Raw genomic sequence first — 17,587 nt, forward strand, 5'->3', positions numbered from 1 at the left:
TTAAAAATGAGTAGTAAAGGAGAATTATTAGTTCAACAAAACACAATTTCATTTTAATAAAATTTTAAATTCAACATAAATAATTTCAATTTAAAAAAAAATAAGGTGAGATGAACCGGCCTTTAATCGACAAAAACGTGTGGTCTCTTAATAACTCGCATCCCTATTGGAAAGAAAGTGAGTATTGGTTTCGAAAATAATTTTCCGAAGAACACAGTCACACTTCTCAAGTATGAATTTCGAGTAGAAAGAATTTGGGCATATTCAAACTCTTTTCAACAAATTCAACTCATTCACTCCTTAATCACTAGGTAAATTCTTTCATTGCACATCTCTTTCGAATTTTAATTGAATTATAAGAGTGTCAATTTGTGGTTTTGCTTATGTTTTATTCCTTGAAATTGGATTTATAGATGTAAACTTTATGCCAAAACTAGTTAATTTCTGGCTATTTTTTGGTGTAATTTGCTAGGTTCTGCTGCTAATACTTAATTGCTACTAACAATTAATATAACCCATTACTAGTAATTTGGGTTTTGCCTTGCAATTGAAACTTTTCAGATTATTTGAGATTATACTTTGAGCTTTTGTGATAATGGTTCAACTTAACTGCTCTTGAATTGGTTAGAGTGTTAGTAATTTAATGTTTGCTTTGCAATTGAAACTTTTCAGATTATGTGAGCTTGTTCTAGATTTTGATTTGGTTAGTGTGGCAGACCATGTTTTACGGCCCGATTTCAGTATAAGAAATATTTGAATGGAAGACCAGATGAGCTTGTTTGCGTTCATTGCTTGATGTTAAAGGTGTATACATGATTACTTTCGTTTTGATGATCGATTAGTATTCCTATGCCATGGTGTATCTTTCGATTCCTACTTTGTTATTAGTAGTCTATAGTTGTTTCACTTGTTTGTGTTCGTCATTTGTTCAATTCATCATTTTTTTGTTAAGTACTATGTTGGACATATAGCTTTTAATCTTTGTAGTTTAGATGGATAAGAAGAATAACAATAACTTGTCAGCGTCATTTATGCATGATGGGAAGCAGGTTCCTGTTGGTTACGCAAAGTGCTTCTTGTTGCCATTCTTGTTAATCACTAGGTTCTTATCAATGTCATCATCAACTCAAGATAATTGTCAATTAGAATTGACTTAATTGAATACTTTTAATTTGCTTCTGTTAATGCCCACTTCATGTAGCATAATTGTATGAAAGTATGAAACCCTCAAACTTTATTACTTCAATAGTAGTTTACTAGTCTTTGAGTCTAACTTTTCTAACGGAGCTTACAAAATGATGCTAAACTTTGTACAGGTAAAAAAATATTAAAATGTTTTGATTGTTGGAGTCATTTCTAGAAGAAAATTTTACGTTTGAAAGTGGAAACTTAGGAACTATTTGGTAAATGGTAATGTCATTTCATACTTTATCTTGAAGGTTTCTTCTCATGGGTTGAACGTTGCAAACTTGACTTTTTCTGCATCCTTTGTGAGAATAAGGAAGTTTGCTTGTTCAAATTGTTGATGAAAGGAACAACTTGCAATTCCAAGGTATGGTTTTCTTCTCCTGGACTCATACTTGGTGTGTTTTTGGTTACTTTTTTTTAATTATTTGAAGCATAGTAATTGATCTGTATGGAGCCACAGCTGATGATCTTTGTATGCATATTGGTGAAAGGTACTCGAAGGAGATGGTGATGACTTTAGCAGGAACTCCAGCAATTCGACCTTCCATTTCTCTCATAAAATCTTTGGAGCTGAAAAGTTGTTTCGACATTGGCTTCAGATCCTTTGAGCACCTCAAACAAGCCCATGCACGCCTTTTACGCCTTGGGTTGTGCCAAGAAAGTCACCTCCTTGACACCCTTTTGGGATATTATACTCAATTTGGCAACACCCAATATTCCAAACTTATTTTCGACCGGATCAATGAACACAACATTTATCTCTTTCCTACAATGATTAAACGGTTGGTTTCAAATGACTTGTTTGACGAAGCTATCAAATACTACCAATCTATGCGTTCAAAGAGCTTACTGCCCAATAGATTTACTATTTCATTCGCCCTGAAAGCTTGTGCTAGGATTTATGACTATCGGTCGGGATTGAAAATCCATAGCCTTGTTGTAAAATTGGGTTTCGATAAAAATGTGTATGTTAATACTAGTCTGGTGTCCATGTACTCAAAATGTGGGAGTATATATGATGCCCATAAAGTGTTTGATAATATGCCAGAGAAAGATTTACACTCTTGGACTACAATTATTAGTGGGTATCTTGATGCTGGAAAATTTTCTGAAGTTTTGAACTTGTTTAGAAGATTTTTGAGAAATGGTTGGAAACCAGATGGTTTCCCTCTTGCTAGGATTCTTTGTGCTTTTGCAGAGTTGGGCGCACTTGAATTAGGTGAGGAGATTCACAGGTATGTTAACTTAAATGGCTTAGAAAAAGATTTGGATCTAAATACCTCGTTGATTAACATGTATGCCAAGTGTGGATGTGTGGACAAAGCACGGGGTATCTTTGATCAAATGCTTAAAAAGGATATACTTGCTTGGACTACTATGATTCGAGGGTATGTAGCAAATGGTTTTGCAAAGGAAGCAATAGACATGTTCTTTGAAATGGAGAGAGAGAATGTAAAGCCTGATTGCAATGTCGCTGTTGCCGTGGTACATGCTTGTACAACCCTTGGAGCAATGAATTTGGGAGAGCGGGTAATCAACTCCCTTAAGTGGGAAGAAGTGGTGGCCAACCTTCCTCTTGGAACAGCCATAATTGACATGTATGCTACATGTGGGAATTCTAACTCTGTATGGGAAGTTTTTAAAGAGATGAAGGAGAGAGACATTGCAGTTTGGACTTCTACAATGTATGTCCTATTCATGAATGGGCATGCTAAAGTTGCATTTGGTCTTTTTGCCCAGATGGTAAAATTTGGTCTTCAACCAAATGGTAGTACTTACATAGGCCTGCTAAACCTTCATGTCTGTGGTAAATGTCATTCAGCAATCAAGATCATTTCAAGGGTTACTAGAAGAGAGATTGAGCTAAGAGACACAAACCTCCATTGCTTTATTGTCGGGACATGTTCGTGTAAAGATTATCGGTAAAGTTTCAATTCACACAGCAAAGTTCTTGGTTGGATGACAATTTAACCAAGACAAACATCATAGCTCTTTCCTCTGTGAACTTCACAAATATACGCGGAAGATGCAAAAGAAAGAAGGTGATGTTTAGTTGAGTACTTTTGTGCAGCAAACATTTCTATGGGAAATCTTGCTACTGTATCTCTTGCTTCCCCCTTTTTGTCACTCTAAGCTAAAACCAAATTTCTGATGATTCCAAGGATCATATTCATTTGTTTCTGTATCCCTTGCTTCCCCCTTTTTCCTACATCGATTCTTACTCTGATTTATACTTCACCAAACTTCACGAGTAATGAAGTTGATGATAATGAAGATAAAGCTGAATTTTGGATAAGCTTCCTGTAATGTTTTCAGGTTCTCTCTCCCTCTTTTTCTTTTCCAGAATATATTTATATCTGCTGCATTATTTATCAGTGGTATCTGTTTTCAAAAAAAAAAAAAAAAAAACAGTGGTATCTTGGGAATGGGGGATTTAGGGCTCATTTCTCTCACAGTTTCACTGTAAATTTGTTAAAAATAGCAAACATGTTTCAGTTGCAACCATTTAATAATTGACCCCTATCAGATCTTAAAAGTTTAGGTAAATCTTTAATTTGAGTTCTTTTTTTATATTAGAAAGTTTATTTGTTACCCTATTGACAAATAAATTCTACTTTTTTTTTAATATTATTTATTTATTTACTTTTGTGAATATGAGACTGGAACCAACAGGAAATTGGGGCAATTTTCTCTGGTTTAAAAGAAATTTTGATGATAATATATCTAAGCTTCTTTTATAGATCATTATGGGTGGTATATCATAATTGCTTGTGTTATAGTGCTAGGTGACCTGTCTTCAATAATGCATGGGACATATATATTTGTGTGTTGTTTAGTCACCTGTTATGCTATGCCAGCAACTGGAAAGAAGTTTTGATTCAATCGGAAGATATTCAGTAAGTTATCTTATGTATTGTGAGTTACGGAATTAAGGGAGACCAATGCTAGAGTTTTGATGAGATAAATCAAGAAGTAGCGCTTTTTGTGGAGGAAACAAAGACCAACTGAGAGCACATATGGTAAGCATGTTAACAGCCACTGGACACAGAAATGCAATGAGTTTTACCATTTTCTCCCCCCACCTTTATTTGATACTTTTCTATTTTCTTTTTCAGATTTAAACAAAATTTTGCGCTAAATGATTTGAAGGTGGTACGATTTATTAGGAAGCATTTCTATACATTGATGCATCAGCTAGATTCGCCTCTGACTACTGTGACTAGTATAGATTAGGAATCAAATAAAGACCTAACCTAGTGCAACTGATCAAGTATTGGCAATCAACAATTCAAAAGATCTTAAACATTGAAGATGGTTCTTCGTTCCAGATTCGAGTGGCAGGTTTTTCATGTGATCATTCATTTTCAGATTCTCCAGGTCACAAGATCCCCAACTTTTAACTAGGTATGGACTTCAAATCTTTTTGTTGGAAGTAAATTTCTACTGTTAGCAATCTAATATTGTACAAGTAATTTGATTAGATATTGCCTGAATATAAACATCTTTCAGGATGAATAGCTATTTATGATACTATCGAATGGATTCATAAGCATTCTCAGAAGAGAAATTCTTTGTCCAATTTGAGGCGATGTAGTCTTGTAATGCTTCACGATTTGATGACCTACGACTGCATGAACTTCAGTATCAGCCTACTCAATGTGTTCTGCATTCTCGACTATAACTATATTTGATAAGCCAGAATTGAAAGTATTGGAGTTAACCAGCGGCTTGGTGTATGATTCTATGCATAAAGATATGCAATTATGCAGAGTGGAGCAGTGGTAGTTTGTATGATAATATTACAAATATTATTATTTAGACATTGTAACATTGACAAGAAAACACTATTGAAAGTTTGTATGATGGAATTCTCAATTTCTTCTTTTTTTCAATAATATTGTATTGCTATCCGAAGTTATTTTTTTTTTTTTTGAAACAACTATTCGAAGTTTTTTTTTTTTTTTTTTTTTTTTTTGAATGGACTATCCGAAGTTATTTGATTACCCATAAAATGTCTTCTTTTGTGATGTACATTTAGCCTATTAACTTATTCCCACTCTAAAATAACATAAAAACTGATTACTCTCTTTGTTTCATTTTTTTTTATTTAATCTTAAACGCGCATCTGTCAGTCTGTGACTATCGATATGCTCAATTCTCAATTAAAAAATGTGTGAAAATTGTTTAAAAAATGTTACTTTGAAAATTCATTTCAAGACAAATCTACACACGTATCCTACATGGTATTATTCTAATGACATTCTAATAGCGTATCTATGTAATTTAATTTTTTAAAATTTGGCCATAAAAATCTGAACGTAATAAGAAAGAAAAAAACAAAACAAAAGGAGTAATATTTAGTTATTTGGTGTGAAATTATTTTGTTAGAATCTATCTTCTTGAACTTATATTTCTAAGTGAGATGAGCCAATAATTATTTTAAGAGAAATGAAATAATAATATACTCGTACTTATGAATAAATGGTTCTTTTTATATTAAACTTTAAAAAAATGTAAGATCTTTCTATTAATCAAGGCTACAACAGTTCAAAACAATTAGTATGATACAACTTCAAAAGAAAATTAAATTCAACCTCCAAATTATCTTGGGAGTATTTACTCTTGGAAGAAGTACTTCAATATACCACAAACAATAAACAAAAAAGCACCAGTGGTCTAGTGGTAGAATAGTACCCTGCCACGGTACAGACCCGGGTTCGATTCCCGGCTGGTGCAACAATCATAACAAGTTATGATGAATTATTTGCGCCCTAATGTGACAGTTGCCGTCACATTTGAATCTGACTTGATCAGCTAAATCATAGCGCATCTGAACTTGAATTTTTTTTATGTTTTTTGTTTTGTAAGAACTAAGAAATATCATTCTACCATTTTATGCATTGTTCACCTTAGACATTTTTGGCTATCATTTGCTAATAGTATTCTTTTTGTCTATGTTTTCATGACTTGTTTAACCAGCTCATTGAGACCATTTTCGTGGTTGTTCCATTGTTCATATGAGTATGTGTCATCTTAAGTCGAAATCTTGAGAGGCTTTCATCTCATATCCATAAGCTTCTTTCTACGAAAATGATGTTAGTGTTATGTTACATCGTCTTCTTTTTTTCTTCTTTGTAGCATAATAGCATTTGCTTGTTATCTTCCTTTCAAGAAAAGCCAATGATAATTTTGTGTGAGCAAGAATACTGGTTAAGAGAGAGAGGAAACATATATTGTGCTTTTTTTTTTTTTTAATTATAAGAAAAATAATCATTAGGAAGCGCTCCTCACGAGGGGAATTCCCAATACCACAATTATTTTCCGTGTATGCTTGAACTATTTTGCTTACACTTGTGAGAGTTGTGACTTGTTTTACTAGTTAGGAAGGAGTATATCAATAGTTATACTTTTAACAGTGCTTAAAATATGCATCCTTGAAACAATTTCTTTCCAAAATTAACGAAAGGTAATTTTATAAACATTTATGAAGATGATAAAATAGAAAAAACAGTGCTCGAGCTTCTTTTCTTAGTTTCTCAGGCTTCTGATTTCCATGGCCCCCATCCAGCTTTCGCATTCCATCCCCAAATCTAAAGTCCAGATTTTTTAAATACCTAGTTGGCTTCTCGATCACTTTCCAGCTTCATACTACAAGATCGACGAAGACAACCTTAAACCTGATGATGCACAACTATTATCAACCTTTGAAATCTTTGATACGAAGTAGAAAATACTATCTATTATAATCAGCAGTTGCTTAACCTGTTATATTTTTTCTCAACTACAAACATAAAAGATATCGGAACACATCTATATATGCCAAGCGTAGAATGGACTATGGAGTAGTGTACGTCAAGAAAGAAAGAACAGAAGAATTTACAGACATGTGATTTCCATTATAAACCTTGCCAACCTCCCCAATAAAGAGGTTTAAGGTCTTGCAGACAGCTCTACTAAGTTTTATTCACATTAAAATTTGAAATCCGCAGTCTGTAATCGACCAATGATCCTCCTGCTTCAGGACCCCCAAATCTGAGGGTGGCTGCCTGACTGGTCTACTGTCACTCCAAGCAGCTCATATCTTCAATCTCCACTAGTTCACTGCTGATAAATGATCTGAATTTAGAAATATGACCTCCAACCAAGGATCCCAAATCAGGGAGGTTCACATTAAAATGATACTTATAGATGTAGGTGTCGCTCTGAGGTCTTGTAAATGGTAAATCGGCTTGTCTACCAATTTCTTTCGTGTTACTAGCAAAAAACCTCACATAACCAAAGCCAGCATTCAATCTAACAAATCCCTAGGCTGTAGCTTGTCTTGTCTTTCAACTCTACCCCGTATTAATATGGAAAAAATTCTTTCAGGAACAATGAGCTGCATCAGCAGTGGTAAGACTCCTAGAATTACCCACATAATCATCTGAATGCCCTAGAGATTACTGAGCTAATTGTAAACAAGCAAGTGCATGATGCCCTGTTGTTAGGGTCACTACTTAGAAAGCAGCAAGACTATTGTGCCCTACTGGTAGGGTCATTGGTTATTTGGGAGCAAGTGTATGGTCTATAGACGGCAGATTCTTTATAAGTGCACATTGCACCATCTGCCTCTCTGTTGTATCAACAAAGGAATTCAGGGACCCACAGTCTCCACCGTGTAGGAAGGCAAAGGATCAAGATCTTAGCTTTTCCCAGTGGGGGTCTTAAGAAGTAAGAACAGAACTGGATGAAATGGAAGATAGTAAAAGATCCTATAGATTTGTTCAACTATGATACACCACTCGCCTGAGTGTAATAAACAGGAATTACAGGCAGAAATTAAAGAAAACGAAAATTTGATAGATGATATGTGGATTACAGAAAATTATAAAGATTTTCAAGGTTCCAAGAAGCTTGATCCTCTCCCAAATACACTGAAACTGGAACACTCGACAATATTTTAATACTCTTCCCTCTATTCTCCTATATATATAGACACACTGCTCTCTTCTATCTAATTCTCCCAGCTTTGTCCTCTAGCTATTTCATAAGAGAATTAAAAGATCATATTTTAATGTATCCCTCCCCTACACTCCATCCATGCATGACATTGAGCAGGACAGAGATCATAGAGCATAGAAGGTGTTCAGAACTCATTCTATAGCTTTGTATATAAGATATTTGAAAATAGTAGTATCAACAATGTTTGAAAATATTAGTATAAATAATGTGCAGCAGAAGATTGTTAAAATTAAATTCTAACAAGGATCAATCTCACATCTTCTATTATTCACAAATACTTCTTTAGATGATTTAACTTAAGGAAATCTTTAACAAATTATTACCAACAAGATGCCAGTAAAACCACTAATCTCAGCTATTAAACAATTTTAGTATACATAAAATGCATAAGAAAATTAATTAGCGAAAAAGAACATGTAATTAAATAATAAGAATAGCATATCATAGAATCACATAGCTGGGATGGTATGGTTGTAACATTGTACTAAGATCCTAAAGTCGAGATTGTTTACTCAAATAGAATAGGAGGATTCCTCGAGATATGATTTCAATTCAGATGGGAATCAATCACTTCTTGGGTCATAATACTACATCAAAAATTTTGATAGAGATTTAAATGTTCACAGTATTAGGGTTGGTTCTATACGTCTATGTTTAGCTGGATGTAATCCAAGATCAGGAATATTTGGTAACTAAACAGGCTAACTTGAGTTCTCTACTTGGGTGGAAGCATGCTGTTTCCATGATGAAAGACCTTAATACTTAATAGAAGTGTACAGTGCAAGCTCAGCTGGTTTTGGTGAGGTCACTTGTGTTCTCTTCTCTCTCAATATATAGTGGTTTAAAGAGATAATGATATGTAACTTGTGTCAATCAATGTCCTATAATACTAGCAGATGGATCCACTTAAAGGTTGACTCTTCATCTAGGCAGCTGTAATGAGGCTTTCGCCATCTTCAAGCAGTGAACCATCAAGCAAAATGGAAACAGCATCAAAAGCTGGTACAGGAAGTTACAGAAACATCACAAAAGGATTTATCTACCTTCTTCCAATCAGTTCTTCCTTATGCATTATGCTCAATTCTTCAATCTAATGGAGTCCAATGGAAACAGAAACAGGAAAGCTTTAGATGCTTCTCATTTATCAGAAAATAGCAACAAAGACGAAGAAAGAGAGGTAGATGATGATGGTCCTTTTTATTAACTCGTTCAAAACTATCAGCAACATTTCAATGATACTCCAACTTTTCCTCATCACAACCCATATCTAAACAATTTTCAACGGCTAATACAAACTTTAAAAGTTGGAATTAACATATTAAGAAAGAATGTCACCAAAAAAAGAAACCATGAGCAAAGGTCTTATGCTTGTTTTCATGTGGAACAGTGCATGATCATTGCTTACCACACTAGACATGGTAACTGCTTGAAATTCAGGATCAAGTAGGTATCTACCTACAAAACCTTGATTAATCTATACACATGGCACCAGACTCCTGAATCCTGACGAACGAGATTCTTTCACAAACATGCCATTCCTAGAATATTGCTTATTAGCTTGACCTAGTAAAAGCTCCAGTGGAGATGGATCAGTAGCCTCTGAGGGGAGCTTGACCAATTCATCTCTGAGTTCCAAAAGAATTTTATACAAGGAGATGAACTTTATCACCATGACAAAGTTATTTATAATTCTTCCACCGGCAGTTTCAGCCAATAAAAAAAAATATATATAAAAAATAAATAAATAAAAAAAACACTACTTGTAGTCTTGTAGATACTAGGTTCATATTCAGAATATGCAACACGGCTACACCAGCTTCAAGAATCACATTTATTACATATATGAACTGCTTCCTGCCACCGGAGGCACCTCAGGGCCCAAAAGAGAGCAGAGGTGCCTCCTAAATTTTAGGTTCCAATCAACTCCCAATTTCCAAATTTGTCCTATTGTTGCCCCTTCTACATGTTCTCCCTTCCACGGAAGAGCGCCATAAGGAGAATATCCCAATGCCCTCTGAAGGCCCTTCCCTCTTTTTCACATTTACTCTACAGGCATTTCAATCCCTTCCAGACCATTATCTGACCTGCCTTACCCTCTTATCCTTCACTTTATTCTAGGGTTTAAGGTGAGCAAAATAGAGGTTTAGTTTGAAGAGAATCCAGGTTTAATGATTTGATTTGAAAAAATTATATAAGATGACCAAATCAGCTTAGGCAAAAGAAGAGCAAGAAGCCGAAGAAACATGCAATCAATATAAATACAATGAATTAATTAGACTTCATGATTAAAATTGCACTAGAAATATATCATACACCATCACCACAAAGTGTGCATACAAAAAGTTGTACCACAAAATGAAATATCTCTATCTATAAAGTCTCAACTAGAAGGCCAGTGCCAAAGTAGTTAAAACTCACTTAGTTACCAATTTCCGATAAACGTAGTCATTGTGCACCGCCCATCAATTCATCAGAATCCGAATCACTTGCGTTATAGCCTATATAGACCACAAACAAGAAAACCAGAATAAGGAAAGGGAAAAGATAAGAATGATATAAGTGAGCAAGAACAAGAAACGTCAGGTTTTTTCCAAAGGAATGAAGAAGGACGTTACCAGGGTGCTTTTCGCCCACTCTCCAAACTGACGATCTTACCCTAGAAGCCTTTGACATCCATACTTTTGCCTGAAATCCATAAATAGTGAGATATGATCTCAAACAAATAAGCAACATTATGGCACAAACCAAAGTTATCAAGAAGCAACTTATAAAAAGCACACTAACAAGTAATAGTATCTCACATCAATTCTAGTTGCTTCTACTAGTTACAGTTCTTGCTGACAAGAGAGCCTCAAACTGCATAGATATGTATTCCTAGGAAGAAAAAAGGACTATGCACCAAAAGAAAAACAATCTTTACAACTTTAAAGCAAGCTATACAAATAACTATACCCCTAATATTTAGCCAAATCATGCGCCCAATTCATGTTGGAGAACAATCAAGTATCAGCAAGTGCTTCAACAAAGGAGCAAAAGAAGAACTAACATATTCTTATTCCAATTCAAATTAAGGAATCCAACCAAACCCTATTTTAAAGCAATTTAACTGTTTTTATGTTTTACTCGAGCACAACTAAAATCACAATACTACCCCATTAGAGAACAATCAACCCCAAGCACAAACTGGATCCCATACAACTCAAAAAACTGCCACAAAAGAATTTATGCATTCAATTCATAGAAAATGCAAAGTTGTGCAATCACAATAGTCAACAAACAAATCAATCAACTGACAAAAACCCACTATCACATTAAATTCAGCCAAAATAAAATCATGGGCATCCATAAAAATCACCAAAAACACCAAAGTTACAAAATTGAACCATATTCCCCAAAAAAAATTAATTTAAAAATCAAACCTTTAGGGCAAATTCAAATTCACTAATTAGCATCACTAATTCATGAAATTAACAAAACCCCACAATCAAACTCATAAAATTAACACAATCTAAAATGATGGGCATCAATAAAAACCTCAAAAAATAAAAAAGAAAGGACCTTTTGGACATCTTTGGGAACACCATAACCAGAGAAATACATCTGACTAACAAGAACTTGCATATTAGTATCGCCGCCTTTAGCCTCCTTGAGAGTGTCTTGAAACCACCGCATCACACAGTCGGCCACCACCTCCGACAACGGCTGCCGCGCCTCTCTGCCGCCGTTGCTGCTACTGCCTCCGTTTTGCATGTCGTTTTACTGCTAATTCTCTGCGTTTTGCTTAATTATTTTCTGATTTTTTTTTTCTTGCAAAAATGAAAGAGGAGAAAATCAAGGGGATGAAATGGAAGCAATTGTAGCAAGAGAGATTCTGGTGAGAAGGGTTTTTACAAAATTGAAGTCAATTAGATTTGTACGACGTCGTTTTGTATAGCAAAGCAGGGTCACTTTCAGCAGATATCCAGTTGCCAATTGATAAAGTGACAACCTTTTGCGGTTTTACATCAACCAGAATTTTTTCCTATGATTTCTCCCAACAAAAAAATTAAAAAAAAAAAAAAAAAAATCCTGTGATTCGTTTGTTGTAATTTTTTTTTTTTTTTTGCAACTTTAAACATTTTTTTTTAAGGTAGGAAGAAAATCATGTCGTATCAAAACCACTGACTAGGTCAACCTAGCCCAAGTTGACGGGCTGGATAATTTGGAAGAGTGGGAAAATATAAGGGAATCTCATCCTCAAATTATCATTAATAAGGATTGAACCTTTGACCTCATTTTGAATATGGTTAAAAAAAAAAAGTCACCAAATGATGATCTATGTCACTATGTGGTATAACAATTCTCTCTTACTACGACATTCGATTTTTTTTTTTCGTGTTACATGTATGAATAACTCTATTTAAAGGGTTACATGTAATAGTAATGCTATCTTAAAAATAACATGCACAATCTTAAGGATTATTCTAGCATAAAAACCTCAAGTAATGTATAGAATTATGGAGTATTTTGTACCTTTGATAGGATAACTTTATAGTAGTTATTTTTGTATTTGAGATGTACGTAGTTGTGTATATCAATGGCATACTTATGAATAGTTGCAAAAGTTTTAATGGAAAAATAAAATCAGTTTTCATTTATTTGGGGCTTTGGGCTAATGCGTTGATATCCCTCCTCTTTATCTTTTTCTCTCCTAAACTTCAAGATCAAATTGCTTAATGAAGGAGAAAATTTATATACCCATCTCGCACTTTTTTAAATCCTAATCAAATTTTGAATACGTCATAGTCTTTATGGTAGTTTTATAGAAGCACATGAACTATCACCATACATCCAATGATCCAAGTATATTTCGAATTTTATTTACAATATTTATATGTAGTATATAATTAATTATACAATATTTTGTCTCCTAAAATATAGAAACACTTTTTTTTTGGTGGACTTATATATGACTTCACCAATTCTTTAAAAACAAAAAAAAAAAAAAAAATATGGCTTCACCAAATACCCCTAATATACATTTGCTTGTTTATCCGGAATCGAATATATAATTGGACGACTTCATTTTGATAATGTTAAACAAAGTAACAATATTAAACATTATCAAAAATGAAGTGCTAGCCTCTTTCTGTTGCATACACAAAGCTTGTTACATTATATAGACAAATATAGTCATAGTTCCTACATGAATTTATGCTCAATTATATCAAATAAGCACCAGTGGTCTAGTGGTAGAATAGTACCCTGCCACGGTACAGACCCGGGTTCGATTCCCGGCTGGTGCAATAAAGCTATGAAGAAATTTGTGCTTAATGTGGCAGATTGGGTCCGCCACAATATGTCTGACCTTCAGATTATGCTAGAGCGCATCTGAGCTTTTTTTTTTTTTTTTTTTTTTAGAACTTATTAGATTTTATTTAACTTGTGGAACTTATTAGACCTTATTGTAACTAATTTTCATCATTAAATAATTTAAATTCATGTTATAGAATTATGATAGGTGTGTACTATGAAGTAGTATAGATAACACCGAAGTCAACCTCTAACTTTCATTAATTTGGTCTCATTTTACCTATCTCATTTACTCAAGATTTGTGAGAATTATTTTGGTTAAATTGAAGCAAGTAATATGAGACATATAGAATATAGGGTGTGTTCTATTCATCTTATTTTAACTTATCTGAACTAATCTGAACTTCAAACCTTATAATAGTTGTAATTTGAACTTAAGCAACTCTTATCAAAAATTATTTTTTCTGGACTGAACTTATCTGAACTTGAATTTATTAGACCTGAAATAAGTGAAATTAAGGTGAACAAAATGGACCCTAAAATGAATCAAATTAACATGTTGTATAATTTAATATTTATTATTGATTAATTAGCATTAAATTTTTTTTTTTAAAATGGTAGATTTTCCCTCCAAAGCTACTCTTACAATTAAGGAAGGATATCATGTACACATCTATGTACTCCCATGGTTTGCATATCAACATGATACATATTACCTTAAAAATACAAATAATAATCAAAGATATAATCAATGTGATAGTTATCTATAAAGGTATTACAATAATTGTTGTATTATTATTAATTATATGGCCTCACTCTAACCGTCCGATAATAACACAATAGTTTAATAACCCTTGGATCTCCTTTTTTTTATTTAAGTGTTCTAAAGAACAAATTAATATTTTCTTACATTATAAAAATAATGTACTTAATTTCATAAAGTGAATGAACCTAGTAAATTCATTTATGGTAAAAAAATCATACCAAACATGCTATAAAACTGTCAACATTTAGACCCTTTTAGTACTATACTATCACTGTCACCAATAATTCTTCTGTTGGTGAGAGCATCTCTCTCTAAAAACCCTGTTCAATTTCGATGGATAAGGGCAAAGGAAAAGAGATTGCTTCTTCCTACAACCTTGAAATCCTAGCTTCACCCCAGTCGAAGGGAGAGAGAAGTCGTCCGCCTACCCCAATTAACTCCCGATACCCACCACCACGACCTCCACCACCTCTACGACCACCAACACCAACAACGCAAACTTTTTCCTGCATCCACTGCAATGTAAGGTTTGCTTCTCAATATGACTTGCGTGGTCATATGATGTACATCCATACTAAGCCACTACCCAGTGTCTCTACCCAAGAGACGTGGCAGGCGGTCCTCCAAGCCCATGATGGTAATCCACCACCCCAACTCGTCGAATTGTTCCATATCCAATTAAAGCGTGAGCGTGAAATTGAGGCCGCCAACTTGGTCCAATTGCAACTACTATCACCACCAGCACTAGCGCTAGCACCACCCTCAGCCGCCTTGCCTACTATCGAGGAGCATCCTCGTAGGGTGTTTGACTTGAACAAGGAGGCATCCGATGAGGATGATGAGGAATATGAGGAGTAAGATTAGATCGTGGATCGGAGGGCTTTAATTTGCATGGATTGAGAATGTTACTTTGCATGGGAAATCAAAGGATTTTTAAAATTTAATGTTTTGTCATAATTAAATTAGTGGTCTTTAAGTTATGTTGTTATGATCTATGTTTCTTTATAGTTGATCTTCCCTACCGAAATTATTAATCGATTTATGTTGTTGTCTAATAATTGTCTGAAAACAAGAGTTAATTTGAGTAATTTGATTATCCAATGTGCAACTATACACTTTATACACGCATTATACAACAATTTTGTTTGTATAATAATTTGCGAATTTATAATACTTCAAATCTTCAAATTGTATTCATCATTTAATTTGGTGCAAGGTGGCCAAAGTTATCTAATACACTTATGCACACATACTTGAAATAAAACATAAATCTTAATGGGTAAGCTTACGATATAGATCAGTATTCATAAAAAATGAATAAAAAGTTAAATTTTCAAGATATGTGATTGCATAGGATGTAGGATCAAAATTAGATCTAGTCTATGTCCAGATTTAAAATCTTATGATATGATCAAAAACCAAACAAATGTGGTTAGTCCTCATTCAAAGTAGGATATTTGTGTCGCTTGGTACTTAAGATTATGTGTAGTTACCAATATAGATTGTTCGAATTTTAATTTATGATTTTGCTATCAGTAAATACAACAATGATGTTATGATGCTCGTAAATAACACTCCAAACATAGTGTTTGTTGATAGCATAATATCCAATTATAGAAGATTAATTCATTGTATAGTGTTGATAGATCCTTTGTACTCATGATTAAGTTCAAGTACACGATGACATGCATGTTGCATACTTTATTACACCTATTAAGTTCAAACCTTTTTATGTATGTTGACCCTTTGAGATTATACTCAATCTAGATCATGTCACAGGATTTACATTACACGTGTTAATAAGTTCAAACCTCTATATATATGTTGATCCTTTGAGATTATACTCAATCTAGATCTTGTCACAGGATTCACAAGCTCACAACATTTATGTGTAATGCTCTGATACCGATGACATGCCAAATTCAAGCCTTTTTGTGATGCGTCGTGTAAGTCTTCATTTGTGGCATACATCACCCTTGTCTAATAGTTCCCCATTTGAGTTTTTATGTCATATGCTAGGTTACAAAATAACAGGTACTCACATTGATAAAGTTTAGAAAAAAAAGATTTTGACAATTTATTCAGTATTATCGTATCAAAAAATTATATAACGGATTTTTATATTATTTAAATAAAAGTAAAAAAATGATAAACATGACCTTAAAGTGTTTGTTAAAGCTATTATCAATCGATTATGCGATGTTATTTTTAGGGTTGTATACATTTTTGTTGGAATTTTAAATTTCTCAAAAATTGATTGTAAGTAGGGATGTAAGTGGGGCGGGTCAATTAAGAGACCTGCCCCATCCCTGCCCCATTGGGATCGGTCTCGGTTTGGTGGGTGGTGGGGCGGGAATGGGGATAAAAACCATACCCTCCATGGGTGATGGGGCGGGGGTGGATTATAAGTTGTACCCGCCCCGCCTCACCCGCCCTACTTCCTACCCATCCCCACCTCATACAACATTTATATATCTTTAAAAACAAAATTATACGAAGTATATTTTTATACTACATTTTAAATTAATTACGTGAAATAAAATATTAATTATAATACTTTATACTACACTTATATTATAAACAAAAACGCGTGTAATATTAAAGAATGTTTTTTTTTTTAAATGTAATCCATATTAATTACATAGGATTGTGTATTTAAGATGCGAAGATTAGATGGGTCTTGGGTGGGGATTAGGCGGGTCTTTGGTGGGAATTAGGTGGGGGTGGATATCCAAGTGGGGGGGGGGGGGTCAGGCGGAGATGGTTTTAGAGTTGTACTCGCCAGGGCGGGGATGGGGATGAATTTTAGACCCGCCGCAGGGATGGGGGTGGGGATCTAAATGATAGGTGGGGATGGGGAGGCGAACATCCGTCCCGCGCCGCCCCATTAACATCCCTAATTGTAAGTACCGTTTGGCTATTTTATAAATAAAATCTTTAATCTTCCCGTCGAAAAAAAAGTATAAATCCAGATAATACCACGTATCTTAAGTATGTCCGAGACATATCGTCATATATCGAACGAGTTTTTTTTTTATGTCGACACAAACACTACAGTTGAATGATGTATATCGAACGAGTTTATTGATGTCCAACATGAACACTACAGCTGAATAAGTGTCCACTTATCCTAGGTCATATGTACTTCGCTACTTCGGCATGGTAGTTTACAATGGCGCTAATCTAACTTTGGTTTTTACTAAGTGTGCACTGGTAGATTAATGGCATTAATCTAAAACATTACAGATGCCACATTGAATTACTGTTGCCCTAGTCCAACTCTTCAAAATTCACAATCGACCACAAGAAATACAGGCTAGTAGGTGTAATACTGTAATG

At 34.2% G+C, this 17,587-nt stretch overlaps 1 protein-coding gene, 3 non-coding genes and 1 pseudogene across 8 annotated transcripts; 4 read left to right on the top strand and 1 right to left on the bottom strand.

The window, feature by feature from the left end:
- Nucleotides 1–143: 143 nt before the first annotated feature.
- LOC145618272 (putative pentatricopeptide repeat-containing protein At3g08820 pseudogene) lies at nucleotides 144–5,118 on the top strand (annotated as a pseudogene). 3 transcript variants are annotated; one of them, XR_014107888.1, is made up of 6 exons: nucleotides 144–311; nucleotides 1,440–1,552; nucleotides 1,680–3,504; nucleotides 3,969–4,208; nucleotides 4,305–4,593; nucleotides 4,699–5,118. The product of XR_014107888.1 is annotated as a putative pentatricopeptide repeat-containing protein At3g08820 pseudogene, transcript variant X2 (transcript). The 3 variants fall into 3 exon arrangements; XR_014107889.1 differs by having other exon boundaries at nucleotides 4,047–4,208; XR_014107887.1 differs by having other exon boundaries at nucleotides 1,680–4,208.
- A 736-nt stretch (nucleotides 5,119–5,854) lies between these two features.
- On the top strand, nucleotides 5,855–5,925 carry TRNAG-GCC (transfer RNA glycine (anticodon GCC)). The gene has a single exon. It is a non-coding gene; the product is annotated as a tRNA-Gly (tRNA).
- A 672-nt stretch (nucleotides 5,926–6,597) lies between these two features.
- LOC145617922 (uncharacterized) lies at nucleotides 6,598–12,086 on the bottom strand. 2 transcript variants are annotated; one of them, XM_081672691.1, is made up of 4 exons: nucleotides 11,749–12,086; nucleotides 10,806–10,875; nucleotides 10,609–10,688; nucleotides 6,598–6,866 (listed from the first exon to the last, which is right to left on the bottom strand). In XM_081672691.1, the coding sequence occupies exons 1-3, from the start codon at nucleotides 11,938–11,940 to the stop codon at nucleotides 10,636–10,638; spliced, it is 315 nt and encodes a 104-aa protein (XP_081528817.1). In that variant the 5' UTR covers nucleotides 11,941–12,086; the 3' UTR covers nucleotides 6,598–6,866; nucleotides 10,609–10,635. The 2 variants fall into 2 exon arrangements, with proteins under 2 accessions (XP_081528817.1, XP_081528816.1); XM_081672690.1 differs by lacking the exon at nucleotides 6,598–6,866 and having other exon boundaries at nucleotides 10,478–10,688; nucleotides 11,749–12,084.
- A 1,318-nt stretch (nucleotides 12,087–13,404) lies between these two features.
- On the top strand, nucleotides 13,405–13,475 carry TRNAG-GCC (transfer RNA glycine (anticodon GCC)). Its single transcript has one exon. It is a non-coding gene; the product is annotated as a tRNA-Gly (tRNA).
- A 3-nt stretch (nucleotides 13,476–13,478) lies between these two features.
- Nucleotides 13,479–13,568, top strand: LOC145618781 (small nucleolar RNA snoR114). Its single transcript, XR_014108030.1, has one exon. It is a non-coding gene; the product is annotated as a small nucleolar RNA snoR114 (small nucleolar RNA).
- The last annotated feature ends 4,019 nt before the right edge of the window (nucleotides 13,569–17,587 follow it).

Source organism: Chenopodium album, chromosome 26 (assembly GCF_948465745.1).
Source record: "Chenopodium album chromosome 26, dcCheAlbu1.1, whole genome shotgun sequence".
NCBI lineage: Eukaryota > Viridiplantae > Streptophyta > Magnoliopsida > Caryophyllales > Amaranthaceae > Chenopodium > Chenopodium album.